The sequence below is a fragment of the Lycorma delicatula genome, chromosome 1, assembly GCF_047948215.1.
Source record: "Lycorma delicatula isolate Av1 chromosome 1, ASM4794821v1, whole genome shotgun sequence".
NCBI lineage: Eukaryota > Metazoa > Arthropoda > Insecta > Hemiptera > Fulgoridae > Lycorma > Lycorma delicatula.
Genome location: NC_134455.1, coordinates 131,887,131 through 131,902,368, shown reverse-complemented (window position 1 = coordinate 131,902,368; position 15,238 = coordinate 131,887,131). Strand labels below are relative to the sequence as shown.

At 32.1% G+C, this 15,238-nt stretch overlaps 2 protein-coding genes across 4 annotated transcripts in view; both read left to right on the top strand.

Annotated features, from left to right (window-relative positions):
- LOC142322290 (androgen-dependent TFPI-regulating protein-like) overlaps positions 1–15,238 on the top strand; it is a 204,706-nt gene that overhangs the window by 110,449 nt on the left and 79,019 nt on the right. The window contains exon 1 of one of the 3 annotated variants that reach the window (XM_075361214.1): positions 6,875–7,004. The exons of the other annotated variants lie outside the window; for them this stretch is intronic. The gene's annotated coding sequence lies outside the window, so the exon portion shown is untranslated. Of the gene's footprint in view, positions 1–6,874; positions 7,005–15,238 lie in introns of those variants that run through there. 3 annotated transcript variants of the gene reach the window in all.
- Positions 7,168–8,556, top strand: LOC142317641 (general transcription factor II-I repeat domain-containing protein 2-like). The gene has a single exon (XM_075354197.1). The coding sequence runs from the start codon at positions 7,168–7,170 to the stop codon at positions 8,554–8,556; it is 1,389 nt and encodes a 462-aa protein (XP_075210312.1).

Below are 15,238 nucleotides of genomic sequence, written 5' to 3'. Positions count from 1 at the left end.
CTTTGATGGTTCAAATTTGCACCGAGATGACCTTTAAGGGTTAATAAGATTAAAAATAACAATTAAATTTAGAAATCTGGCACAAAGTTATTACATATTGACGGTAATCCGAAAAATTATTAATTATTATCATTATTATAATTGTAATCGTAATTATGAATTCGTTAAATAAAAATTCATAATTAATTAAAATGAAAATTTTAGCGGAAAGAGTGCGTTCAATTTGGCTTAGATTACAAGCAGAATTCGAAGGTGAACTTCAACTATGTGAGAACACGTACAAAGAAAGCGAATGGGTGCATTTTCCCACATTGTTACTTGTAGATAGTCAGTCTCAACTGGAGAGGTTCCAGCAGCCTTTCCACCTCCTCGCGTCGTTATTGAAAATGAAAATGATGATTAATTGTTGTAAAAATAAATGTGTTGTTTTAAATAAATTATAAAAACTGCGCCACGCTTTTATTTAACTAAATATTTTCATTAATTTTAATTTTAAAATTTAATAATTATGACATTAATTTATTTTTTATTTATTGGTTATTTATTAGATGTTTATATAATTTACTTTTTACTTTTCAGCGCATTTTTATATTTGTTAATATATTGTAATTTTTTGTTTAAAATTCTCAATTTGATTTAATTCTTATTTTTTACCTTTTAGAGGATTTTTCTAATTTGTTTCCTTTTTTTATTAATGTTAATAAAAAGCTTTTTTAAAAAATAATTGTTTATATGTAATCAAATATATTTTTGTAATTTTTTTTGTTTTTTTTTTTTAACTTTAAAAATGTAAACATATTGATTTATTAATAATTATTAACCTCTGATTGTAAAAAAAATTTGCAATAAATAATTCAATAACAACAATAAAAAATAACAAAATTAAAAAAAAAAAATCGCAAGTTATTAGTGAAATAAAATTTTATATACTTTTATATATGTCTGTACGTAATTTAATAGGCGTACAAGAAAGTCATGTGGTGTCCACATCAGATTTTTTATACTAGGTAATGCTATCCAAATTATAAAAATATCAGTAAAATATTTTTTTAAACACATTACATCCTTTTCAATAGCAAAAGTTTTAGTAAGAATTTAATATAACTTTTAAAATCTTTTTTTTTATGATTAATCTTAATTATTATACATTTTAAATCTCTTTTCTATATTACAATACAAAAAATTTCTTTCGGCACGCCGGAAGGCGGAGGTAGATTTCACCGGTGCTAAGTAGGAGATAAAAAATATTTCCACCTTAAATTTAAGAAAAATTTAAAATTTACTTAAAACGACAATGGTTACATGTAAAAAAAAGTTTCACATGCAGTGATTATCGTTAAAATTTATTTTAACGATAATCACTGCATTACCAGTTATTCTGGTTAAAAATTCTAAAATTAGCAATTTTAATCAGAAAATTTATTTTATTTATTAAGCGAGTCATGATAATAAAAAAAACAAGTTGGTCGCCATATCGATTTATGCCTACTTTTTGAAATAACTCTGTTGTTTGTCGTCGGGATTTTACGACTAAGGTGTCGTTTTGTTCACAAAGAAATGCTTCATAATTTTTGTACAACACAATTTGATAAATCTAATAACTCCTAAGATATTTAAGATTGAAAAATTGAAACTACCGCCATTTTGAAATTTGTCTACGAAGAGTATCGTTATTTTTTTTCCTATTAAAAGATGTTATTTTAAAATAAAGTACAAAATTTTATTGAGTACTCCATTCGTTCTTGAGATATAAGATTTTTTTAAACATAAAATGGCGGACTCAGAAAAATATGCGTTTTCGAGCGTATGCTCACTAAACATTTTTTTTTTTTAATGCTTTTATTTATAGTGGTATCAACAACTACAGTCATTAGCGACTAAAGTAACACTATCATGTAGTGTTACATAAAACAACAATAATAAACAATAAAGAATAAACATAGAAAAGTACAACAACAAACACAAACTGAAAGTACATAAATCAGATAAAAATTACTAAATCATATTCTTCATTCTACTGTAGGAGAGGAACCGTAACAGACGTTTTATACCTTCGTTCTGGTTTAATACAAATTTCATATCCGAACCCAGATCTAAGTTTTGTCGGATGGTACCAAAGATTGGACAATCTAAGAGCAGATGGTGCACGGACCATTTGACCTTGCAAGCCTCACAGATCTTCTGAGGAGAGTTAAAAAAATGAGCGTGGGTAACCCTGGTGTGTCCAATCCTTAGCCGAGTTAAGATGACTTGGTCTCTTCTGTTGCTCGGGGAAAGAGGTTTCTCGAGCATATTCTTCCTGATCTTATGTAATACCGTGGGAGGACTCAGCAGCCAGAACCTAGATGCCATTAATTGCACCTCTCTTGGCAGGCCCATCGGCCCGTTCGTTCCCGAGGATGCCACAATGGCCAGGAACCCATACCGGTAGTATAGTCTTATTTATCCTTGAAAGGATATCATAAATAATCTGGATGATGAATTCAGAACGTCTGCAGCTAAAGCTCTCATGCACATTCCTAGAGTTGGTAATTACTAGGAAGCTGCCATCGCTACGGATTTCGATAACTTTCAAGGCGGTGTAAATTGCATAGGCCTCGCAAAAGAACACAGAAGAACAGGCATTAAGTTTATATAATATCTCGGTGTTGAGAAGTACAATAGAACAGCCACATCCGTTGAGAGAGACAGAGCCGTCTGTGTCTGTGTGAGTGTACCCGTTGTACTACTTAGCTAAGTTGTTAAATTGGTCTCTAGCAGACTGGAAACCTGGATTCCGTTTACAACTTCCAGATTGTAGGTATACGATCTCTGGAGACGCGCATAACCAAGGGACGCCGCATCCTATTCCCTTTTCAAGGTTCTTCGGGACAGGCAGATCTAGTTCTTGGAGATAGCCTAGCAGTCTGAGGCTGAAAGACTGCGGTAAGGACGTTCTTCCTTCAAGTAGCGAAGTGCGAACGTGTCTGGTCATTTGCCGTGAGAGGTTGATCGCTTGTCTGATAGTCTTGCATTTCCTGCAGTATCGCAATGGGAGTTCCAATCGGATTCCACCAGTAAGCTTGGTAAAGGGGAAGTGGCGAATGTCCCTATTGACATGCGAATGCAGGTGTTATGCAAGCGGGTCAAGTATGCCCTTAATTATCTCTTTCGCAGAATCATATAGTACAGATCCATATGCTAACTTAGAAAGAACAATCCTTCTGTACGTGTTCAGGGTGATGGATTTATCTGCACCCCAGTTGCAAGATGAAATGAATTTAAGGACATTCATTCTCCTTAGACATTTTTTCTTCAGTATGTTAAGTAGAACTACTTCCTAGAGTTTGGTCTCATCTTTAAAGGACACTCTGTATATCGCCAAATATTTGTGACAAATTTCAACTTCTTTGATCAATGGGTTTTTGACATGTGAGGTAAAACCTATTTAGAAGTAATGTTGAATATCCCCTACTGCTAAATCCAATTGACTCAAAATTCCTAAATGTCAAATAATTACTAATTCATTAATTTTCTACCAAACATTGATAAAAATCAAAAACTGCCCGTCCACGTAAATTAAATTAAATTTTCTCCAACATTTAATTCCATTAAATTCTACAAATGGAAATTATTTGAATCTTTTTAGAAGAACTTATGTTGAGCTAATCCTTTGATATTATTCAAAATATATAGTCCAAGACACGTACGTATCACGTACATATATTTGAAATGACATATATTTGTGTAACGTGATCTTTAAACGTAGATATTTCCAAAATTCTCGATACCCGTAATTTTTTTCCGATTACTAAGTTTCCCTTTATAGCAATGATGCTACAATACCATAAATCTATTACCGGAAACGTAATGATTTTTTTTTAAATTTTAACTTCAGGGTCCGGCATATAAAGCTGACGATTTTTTAGGGATAATAAATAACTGTGTTTCGTACTATTAAAACACAATTTAATATATCAAATTACGATCAATTTTTGCAATTTATAGTGAATCACTTTCATAGATTTTTTTTATTTGAATATTATGTCGTCCAAATGTTTTCTATTACTCCTCACACACTCACTTAACCTCATTCTAAAATTTGACATTGCTCGCTCAATCATCACTTGTGGAACCGCTTCAATTTCTCGTTGAATGGCCTCCTTGAGTTTTGCAATTGATTGTGGTTGACTACTGAAGACTTTATGTTTGAGATACCCCCACAGAAAAAAATCACAAATAGCCAGATCAGCTGAACGCGCTGGCCAAAGAATGTCGCCAAATCGGGAAATCAAACGTCCGGGAAAGGTTTCTCGCAGAACATACATTGCGATTCTCGCCGTATGGGCGGTGGCACCATCCTGTTGAAACCAAATTTCACGTCCTTGAAAGTCACTCAGTTTCGGTCGCAGAAATTTATTCAACAGGTTTACGTATCGATGGTATGTTACTGTTAGTCTGCGATTTAAGTCCTCAAAAAAATACGGGCCGATTATGCCGAACTTTGAAACCGCATATTGACTGTGAAGTGGTTTTTCAAGAATTTTCCGTGGATTATGCGAAGCCCAATAACGGTAATTTTGTTTATTCAAAACTCCTGACAGATCAAAAAGTGCCTCGTCACTTAAAAGAATAATGGCATCCTGGTGGACATTTTCGAGGATGACCTCGCAAGCTGCTTTGCGAGACGCCCAATCATTTGCATTAAGTCGCTGCACTAACATCATCTTATACGGATGGAATTTCAGGATGGGATGAAGAATTCGTCGTACACTTCGATCAGAAATGGCTAGCGCAGCAGCATGTCTCGCTGCTGAACGTCGTGAAGACCGCGTAACAGCTAACCTTACAGCGTTAATGTTTTCAGGCGTTCTCACAGTCCGTTTTCGTCCTGTTGGTTTCATTTTTAAAGCAGACGATGTGTTCCTAAAATTTTTCATCCACAACAATATCGTATTCCTACTAGGAACAGACACGTTTCGATTTAAATTGAAATGTCTGCAAAATAAACGCTGTGTTGCAATAAGCGAGTCATTATTTTTAAAATAGACTTCAATCACAAACGCTCGTTGTTCACCCGACCACGACATACTGGCTTCTGAAATAGCATGAATAGATTTGTTGATGTACAACACTCCCGCCTTCTCATTGACAGTGGTGCCAACATAAAAATTACTACAAATTCGCCAGATTTATATGCCGGACACTGTATTTTGTATTGTTGAATGTAGAGTAAATAAAATTAGAAGAAATAGATCAAAACAAAATTAAATATTATCAATAAATCCTTATACGAAAATATGTTTTCCAAATACATAGAATTTCATTATATACCGGTTTTACTGTTTAATATAAATACTAGCCGGTCGAGCGAGCCCGACGGTTAACCCATTGGGCTTCGCAACCTGGACTTCCGGGCCGACCCATAGGTTTCTGGTCCCCCTCCCAGGATCCGCAACCGGCCTGCCCTCCCCGGAAAATTTCGGGACCCTGAGGGGGTTCTTCCAGCCGGTAGGTTAGTAGTGATAAAGGGGAGAGTAAAGCACGACACTGCTGGGAGAGATGCGGCATGTTTTAACCCCCCATGCGAGGTTATATAAGGTAGGTGAGCACCTCGTGCGAGGGTAGATAATTTTCCCGCTGTGCTTGGCTAGACCTCGAGGCTTTAGGAACTGAACTTTCTTCTTTTTTTCCTGTTAGCTTCCAGGAGTTTCCGTTCACGTATTACTTCAGAGGATGAATGAAGATGATATATATGAGTCTAAATGAAGTGTAGTCTTGTACAGTCTCAGTTCGACCATTTCTGAGATGGTTGGTTGATTGATACCGAACTACCAAAGAACACCGATTTAAGTTTTGGTCTATTACCAAAATTTGAGCTATATGGGATTAATTCCTTCAGTATTTTTCATAAAAAAAAATTATTTACCGTTTTATCAGGATTTAATGAAAATCTAAATTTAATTTTGTTGATTAAATATTTTTTATTTATAAAAAAATAAGTTTGCTATTAAAAAAGTATTGCGAGTGAAGCTTCATCTACATTGTGGGCGAAGTCGCGACGGGAAACGGTAGTGATATATATATATATATATATATATATATATATTATTATTATTATTATATAGAGTCATTATTATATTTATATCTTTATATATACATAAAAAAAAAATCTCGTATCACGATGTATGTTCGGGATAAACTCCGAAACTACTGAACCGATTTTGATCAAATTTCGTAACTATCTGTTATTTGGTCCACCTTAAAAGATAGGATAGTTTTTATCTCAATTATTGACCACAATATTTGTTATTGCAAATTAAATGTTTATTATACGACAATAGTGTGCATGTATTGGTTAGTTCTATGAATTCCTAATAGATGGCGGTGTAAGTTAATTCATCGATACAACTCTCTAACATAGTTTGACGTCTAGGTTGCGGAGACATCCGGTAGATGACGTTGTTTCGATTTCTAGATAATACATTCTATTCCACGTCATGTTCACAACATAACCGTACTGTTTTAATTTTTTTTGAATGGTTTTATAATTATACTGTGTATTGTGTTATAATTGTGTAGTGTATCGTTTGGATATTATTATAATAATAACATAAAAATTTATAGATAACTTTTTTTGTCTATACCAGGGATGGCCAACAAGTCGACCGCGGTCGACCGGTCGACCGCAAAGGCATTAAAAGTAGTCCGCGAAGCCAAAGTTGAACAATTTGTTCTAACTTAAATAAATGATTGAAATTCTTAATTCTATAATTTAATCTTACAATAATAAATTATTTGTGAAACATACACATACTGTTTATATTTATCCTGATAAGATAAACAATGTAGTAATACTGAACGCGCTCTGTCGGCGCTAGTTGGTAGCTGTGTGGCCGTGTGTCTCAACTTGCTTTTTCTTTGTAGCGAACATAGACAGGGCGCATATCAGTATCAGTGTGTGTTAGAGAGTTAGATAGTAAAGTGACAGCCAGTGAAGTGACAGTCAGTGATAGCGAACAGAAGTAAGTATGTTAGTTATTGTTTTAAATATTCCGTAATAATATCTTTAGTAGGTAAATTCTAAAATAATATTTAACCCTATTATTTTAGAATGAATAATCCAAGTACAAGCAGGAAAAAACGTATCATTATCACAGTGAATTGGAAGAAGATTATTTCTTTACTATGATGAAAGATAAATGTATCTGTTTTATTTGCAATGCAACAGCAGCTTTGTCTAAGAAAGAAAACGTTAAAAGACATTATCTAACAAATCATAAAAATTACGAAGAAGATTATCCACGTGGCACTGCGTTAAGAAAAACAAAAGTGCAACAACTGAAGGCACAAATAACTGCACAACAAAATAGTTTTTTAAAATACAATACAAATTTGAAGACAGCTACGATTGCTTCATTCAAAGTTGCTGAAACTTTGATTAAACACAACAACCCGTTTCAAGATGGGGAAATATGGAAAGAGGCATTCATTAAAGCTGGAGAAGAATTGTTTCAGAATTTTAAAAATAAATCTGAAATAATGACATTAATCAAAAATATGTCGTTATCGCGAAATACAGTTATGCGTAGAACAGAAGGAATGAGCCGAAATCTTGAAGACATTTTACATGAAAACATAAATAAATGCGTTGTATTATCACTGCAGTTTGACGAATCTACGGACTATATCGATACTGCACAATTATGTGTTTTTATTCGAATGGTTTTCGATGATATGTTGGTTACAGAAGAATTATTAACTATTATTCCAATGCATGATCGCACAAGAGGTCAATATATCTTTGATTTATTTAAAAATTATATTGCACGAACAAATTTTCCAATCTGCAAGTTGGTATCAATAACCACTGACGGGGCTCCAGCAATGATTGGCAACAAAAGTGGCTTCGTTGCTTTGTGTAAAGGTGATGATGACATTCCAAATTTTATTGACTATCATTGTATCATACATACTCAAATATTATGTTCAAAAGTGTTAAAATTCAATCATGTTATGGATGTTGCGTTTAAAATTGTAAATTCCATAAGATCTAAAAGTTTGTCACCTCGTCAGTTTCGCGCTTTGCTGAATGAATGCGGTGAAGAACACAATGAACTGTTACTTCATATTGATGTAAGATGGTTAAGTCATGCTACATTTTTAGCAAGATTTAGAGAACTTCTGCCACAAATAACCTCATATTTACAATCTAAAGGTGATTCATATCCGCAATTAAATGATCAAGAATGGCTTCTCGATCTTGCTTTTTTCTGTGATGTTACTGAAAAATTAAACCAATTAAATCAGCAACTACAGGGTAAAGGTAAAACAATAATACATATGATTAGCATTTTGAAGTCATTTAAGGAAAAATTAAATATGCTTGCAGTGCAACTAAAGCGTCGTGATTTAAAACACTATCAAAATCTGGCAGATGAATCTAAAAATAACAAGACTGTTGCTTACGACAAATATGCTGATGTTATTGGAATGCTTCTAAATGAATTTGATAGAAGATTTCTCAAACTAAGTGAACTTGAAGATATTGCCTGTTTTTTTATCTTACCCATTTAATAACATCGACGTTGAAAGTCTTGCACAGAAACTTCACAATTTTCTTAATACTACAAATATAGCAGAATTAGAAGAAGAAATACTAAATATTAAATGCGATATAAATCTAAAATCAATGGTTTCAGATAGCAATTTTTGGAAACTAATAAGCAAAGATAAATATCCAAATATTTGGACAATTGTTGCTCGTTTCAATGCCTTCTTTGGCTCCACATATTTATGTGAATCCGCATTTTCTTATATGAATGTGATCAAAACAAAACAGCGATCGCAAATAACGGATCTACATTTAGAGTCATGCTTAAGAATTGCTTTAAGTTCATATGAGCCAAATTTTGAGAAACTTGCTGCTCTTATGCAATGCCAAGTTTCATCCAAATAAAAATTGTATGCTTAAAATTTGTTTTGTTCGTATTTATTTCTTGACATTGTTTTTTTTTAAATTGTAATTAATATTGTTGGAATTCATAAAATAAAAAATATATCGTAGGCTTAGATTGCAAACCTGCTAACTCATATTCAGCATATTTTGCACAACTTTCTTAAAACGCATAAATTTTTTGCTTGCCACGTGATTTCAATTAAATAGGTCCATAATAGCGGTGTTTCATAGCCAATGTAAGGTGTTTTTCTCTTTCTAATAGTGTGAAAATGTAATTTTTGACCAAAAGTGGAAGTTTGCAATTTAAATCGGCGATATAATGACTTCTTTAATTATCTTCTAAAATTTTAAAATTATTTGCCCATATCCATAGTCGACCGCAGACTATATTTTATGGAAAAAGTAGCCCCTAAAAGCTAAATGTTTGGCCACACCTGGTCTATACCAACGGTACTAAATACTTAGTAAATTAAAACCACATAATAACTGTCTGCGGATTTCAATATTGACATAAATAACGATCGATATAGACAATGACAATCGATATATACGATATCTCTCGATATATACAACTACATTAAATTTAGTAAAAGAAGTAGTAGGTTATTTATTTATACGTTTTTTTATGATTTTTATTTTTATGAGTTTAATGAATGCAGAGGGTCCCAGGGTGCAGAGTCCCTTGGTTAGATTATAAGGGTAAGTGAAATAAAAAAACAATTGACTGCGTCGGGAAAGGCAAGCAAACATATTTAGCGAGCGAAGCCGCGACGGGGATGCTAGTATTATATATATACACGTATATCTGTACCTACCCAGAAACCTTTCCTGACTGACATATTCATCAACGCCGAATAAAAACTACTGAAGATAAATTGATGAAAATTTGTTCTTCTTACGGTGTAAGTGCACCCTAAAAAGGCTTTTTTGAAATTCTGAAATTAAATGGAGTAAAAATGAAATCTACTATTTATTAATTTATTGGTAACAAATAACTTGATTTTTGGCGTTGTAATTTTCATATAAATAACTATTGAACAATTTGTAGATTTTTCTAAATTATACCTTGAAAAGAGAATGGTTCCAAACTTCCCTTCGTTTCCGAATATTCTAAACGAGATATTCATGTGATTGAGGCTTTTTTTTCAGTTTAGCCTCCGGGAATTACCGTTCAGGTATTACTTCAGAGGATGAAATGTATGAGTGTAAATGAAGTGTAGTCTTGTACAGTCTCAGTTCGGCCATTCCTGAGATGTGTGATTAATTAAAACCCACCCACTAACGAATACCGGTATCCACGATCTAGTATTTAAATCCATATAAAAGTAACTGCTTTTACTAGGACTTAAACGCTGGAACTGTCGAGTTCCAAATCAGCTGATTAGGGAAGACGCGTTCACCACTAGACCAACCCGGTGGGTTTTAGGAACTGACCTATATCACAGCAACTGTTTCTTCTGCGTGCTTACGAGTAAATAAAACATTTTATTCGTTTACATCACCACGGCAACAGATGTTCAAGGGATATGCTTCTGCGTGCGTAAGAGTAAATAAAACATTTATTTTATTCGTTTGCATCAAGCTTATGGTTACGATCGATCTAATAATCAGACTATCCGGTTGAGGTTGGTTGTAAAACTGTTTACCCAAATCGAAAATGTTGAATCTTGTTTTTCTCCAGTATAAGTTCGAGAGCTTTAGCGATTTCCATACAGGTTTTACCGCTACACCAAACGCCAATTTACCATCGTCAATAACCGTTATTCGCAAACGGTATTATCTCGATCAGATATGATAGAGGTCGACAGCTTCGTAGAGTTCGTTTCAGTTCAACGCTATGTAATTTCGACGAGCGATGAAGTAATGCTTTGACAATCATTTCATAATTCCTGACGATTGAGTAGAAAAGTGATTTGAGGAAAATTGTTAATGAAAAATTGCTACAACCGATTTCAGTGTCCAGTTAATTTCCATGTATTTTTTTTTTAATGTTTCGTGACGATGGGAATCAAACAAAAGAGTCATAACAATTAAACTAAGTAGAGTATTTCTGTGTGTGTAAATAATTATATTTGCGTGTTTTTGGTACTGCAAACTGAATACTGAAATCAGGATCTGTTAGCAAATCTTTTGATCCATACAAATATTAACAAATCCTTGTCAGGTTATCTCTCTAACGAAGCATGTTTTGAAAAACGGTATTACAAAAATTAATTCAGGAAAGACATCTGTGATTAACATTCTTAATGTATAAACTATCCATACCTTGACAGGATTTGGTTTGCGTTAATGAGTCCACTAACCATTATAAAGGTTTCGTTTTATTAAAGGATTGCTAATATATAGGTTAGAGTTAATTGTGAAGTGCCTACGCATCTTCGTATCTGCTTAAAACATAATTACGTACCGTTACGTCGATAATAATTTAATATTAGTGTACTTTTTTCTGTTTAGCCTGTTAGGTTCGTATGTTTGTCCTAGTAAATTCAGTTATTTGTACACGGATTTGAATACTAGATCGTGGATACCGGTGTTCTTTGGTGGTTAGGTTTCAATTAACCACACACCTCAGGAATGGTCGAACTGAGACTGTACAAGACTACACTTCATTTATACTCATACATACCATCCTCTGAAGTATTATCTGAACGGTAATTACCGGAGGCTAAAGAGGAAAAAGAAAGAAAAGCTTGGTAAGGTTTCTGAGGATGAAATGTATGAATTGTGGTCTTGTTCAGTCTCAGGTCTGAGATGTGTGGTTGAAACCCAACCATCACATTATCCATGATCTAATATTCATTTTTATTGGGACTCTTAGATTTAAATAGTATCTGTCCCGATCGTTAAAGGAAATTATGTAGCACGTTAGTGTAATCTTATTATCTACTGCTAGCTCGTTCACTGACGTAACACTTATCACATCACAACTGATAGTCGTTTATAACATTGAAACCGACTCCGTTAAAACTAAAGTGTATAAGACTGTTAAAAGAAATTTGACAGATGTCCTTCCCTAAGTATTTTAAATGCGTTAACCTTAGCACATTTAAAATTATCCAAGTTAGATTTTTATATTAATTCCATCCCGGTTTTTTACAGGCAATTGTGTAAGAACTGAACGTGAAATAAATTATAACGAATATGAAATGATCATAAATTAACAATAAATAACATAAAATGAACGTGTGAGTTAATATAATAAAAAACAAAAACATAAAATATCATCAACCTCCATGAAATTAATAATGAAACTGTAATTATCATAAAACAGCTAAGAACGAACATAAAATGAACATAAGCGAATATAAAACAGTATAAATGGACATAAATACAATATAAAAGAAACATAAAAGAGCATAAACCTTTATGAAAGAACCCTGAAATGAACACAAAATGAAACTGAAACGAACATAAAACAGCACAAAACGAACATGAGATGAACTTAAACGGACATAAAACAAATAAAAACTAACATAAATTCAGCATTCAACGAACATGAAAAGAACGTGTACGAATAAAAGGACCATAGATACAACATACACCATAAAGCGTACTTAAACAAGCATGAAATGAACCTGTAATGAACATAAAACAGCATAAATACAGTATAAAAGGAACATAAACTAATATGAAACAGTTAAAAACAAACCTAAAACAACACAAAACCAACATAAATACAGCATACAACGAACATGAAATGAACATGTACAAATAAAACAACCATAAATACAACATACAACATAAAGCGTACATAATAAACATGAAATGAACCTGTAATAAACATTAAACAGCTAAAAAGGATTACAAAAGAACTTATTATGAACATAAATACCGTATAAAAGGAACATAATCGAACATAAAATGAATCTGAAACGGACATAAATAGAGCACACAACGAACATGAAATAAACATTTACGAATAATACGACCATAAATACAACATAAAACGTACATAAGCAAACATGAAATGAACATAACCTGTAATGAACATAAAACAGCATAAAATGAATATAAAACTGCATATTGTGAACATAAATACAGTATAAAATGAACATGAAATGAACATAAAGAAATAAGACAAAATGATAGTAATAACTATGGTAACTAAAGTGCACATACATACTTTTGAGAGGAAAATTTCGTAACCTGTTTTTGTTGAAATACAAAAATGAAGTAAAAAGATTAATTTTGTTTTTCTTTAATGAATATCTTTAATTCAAAATTTCACTCCTAATGGAGATCTATATCCTCGTTATATGGCTTAAAATTTACCTTGGGATAATACAAATGTATCCTACAAATTTGAAAACAATTGATTGGTTGATTCTCGCGTAATGAGATAACAAACAAATTGTTGGCTTTATATATATGTAGAAAATATAAATGTTATATAACATTTTATAATATATATTACCCAATTATTTAATTATAAGTAATAACTTAATTGAGTAATTTTGCTTGTTCAGTTATCAGAATTATTCAAGGTCATTCATTTCTTAGTTAAGATTATTCTGTTTTTTTTTTTATTTTAATATAATTTAAATTAATTAATCCATAAGTTTACTTTTAACTTTACCGTTATTATTCTTTTTAACTAGCAATATATTTTGCTATAGATACTTTAAAAATCTCTCACATTTAAACTTTAAACTTTCCATTAATAATAAACTAAAATAACAGTACTGTTTTTGTAAAACTCATTATCATACTTCAGATTATGAGAAGGTCATATTATATTATACTTCCGTTGAAATTTTTAATAAACTATCAAACCATGTGAAAAAAATCTCACTGTTATTTAATATATAATTAAATTATATTTTTTACACATTACTCTGCTGTCAATTCGTTATTAAAAAATCTGATGTGGACCACTTGACTTCCTTGTACGCCTATTAAATTACATATACATATTTTTTTTTTTAATGAAACATACATAACATTTTATTTCATTAATCTTCTGATATTTTTTTCTTTTTTTTACTGTTATTATTGGATTGTTGTTATTTATCGTAAAACTTCTTTTACAATCAGAAACTAATAATAATTATAAATAAATCAATATATTTATATTAGAGAAAAAAGATTACTTTAGAAAGAAAAAAATCTCCTTCTTTGGACACATAATAAGAACAGAACCGAACTGGCTCGTCAGGAAACTCGTCGAGAAATACTGGAAAGCGTCCAAACCACCGAACTGGAAAACTGAAATTAAACAAGATATGCAAGAACTTGAAATCATAATAGAAGATTTACGAAACAAAGCTGATAATATAAAAACACTAAAAGAATCAAACTCAAGATTAATTTTTTTTTTTGTCTTCCGTCTAACTAACTAACTGCAAATTACAATCTTACAATTTCCTAGCTCACCTTTAGTACAAGTTACAGACTGTTCAATAGACAATTAAAACATATGTCGAAAAAAAATACAATTTTCTAGGTTGGCAACACAAAAGGAAAACTTTTTTTTTGTCTTCAGTCATTTGACTGTTTTGATGTAGCTCTCCAAGATTCCCTATTTAGTGCTAGTCGTTTCTTTTCGATATACGCCCTACATCCTATATCCCTAACAATCTGTTTTACATATTCCAAACGTTGCCTGCCTGCACAATTTTTTCCTTCTACCTGACCCTCCAATATTAAAGCGACTATTCCAGGATGCCTTCATATACTGCCTATAAGTCTGTCTCTTCTTTTAACGATATTTTTCCAAATGCTTCTTTCTTTATCTATTTGCCGCAACACCTCTTCATTTGTCACTTCATCCACCCGTCTGATTTTTAACATTCTCCTATAGCACCGCATTTCAAAAGCTTCTAATTTTTTCTTCTCAGGTACTCTGTTCGTCCTAGTTTCACTTCCATATAAAGCGACGCTCCAAACATATACTTTCAAAAATCTTTTCCTGATTTAAAATTAAAGAAAAGAAAACAACAATAAGGGTTTGTTCAGAAGAACTCAGAAAAGCAAGAACTGAAAAATGAAGAAGTATTGGGAAGCAATCAAGAAAAAAAGAAAAAGAAAAGACAAACTAGAGTTGACTGAAGTGATCCGCTCTGACCTCAAAATCCTCAGAAAAAAGAGAAAAAAAAGGTAAAAAAAAAAAACGATGAAGTCTGATTCGAACCGATGTTCCTTTCCCCTTATAAGATCCAAATATGTTAATAATTAAAATTTCATTTAGCTATAACTCTGGAACCAATGAAAATAAATATCACTTATGATATATTGTTGAAAAGCTCTCAATGAGGACTTATTATTGCAGTTAAGAAAAAGTCCATTTATCAAATTTTAAAT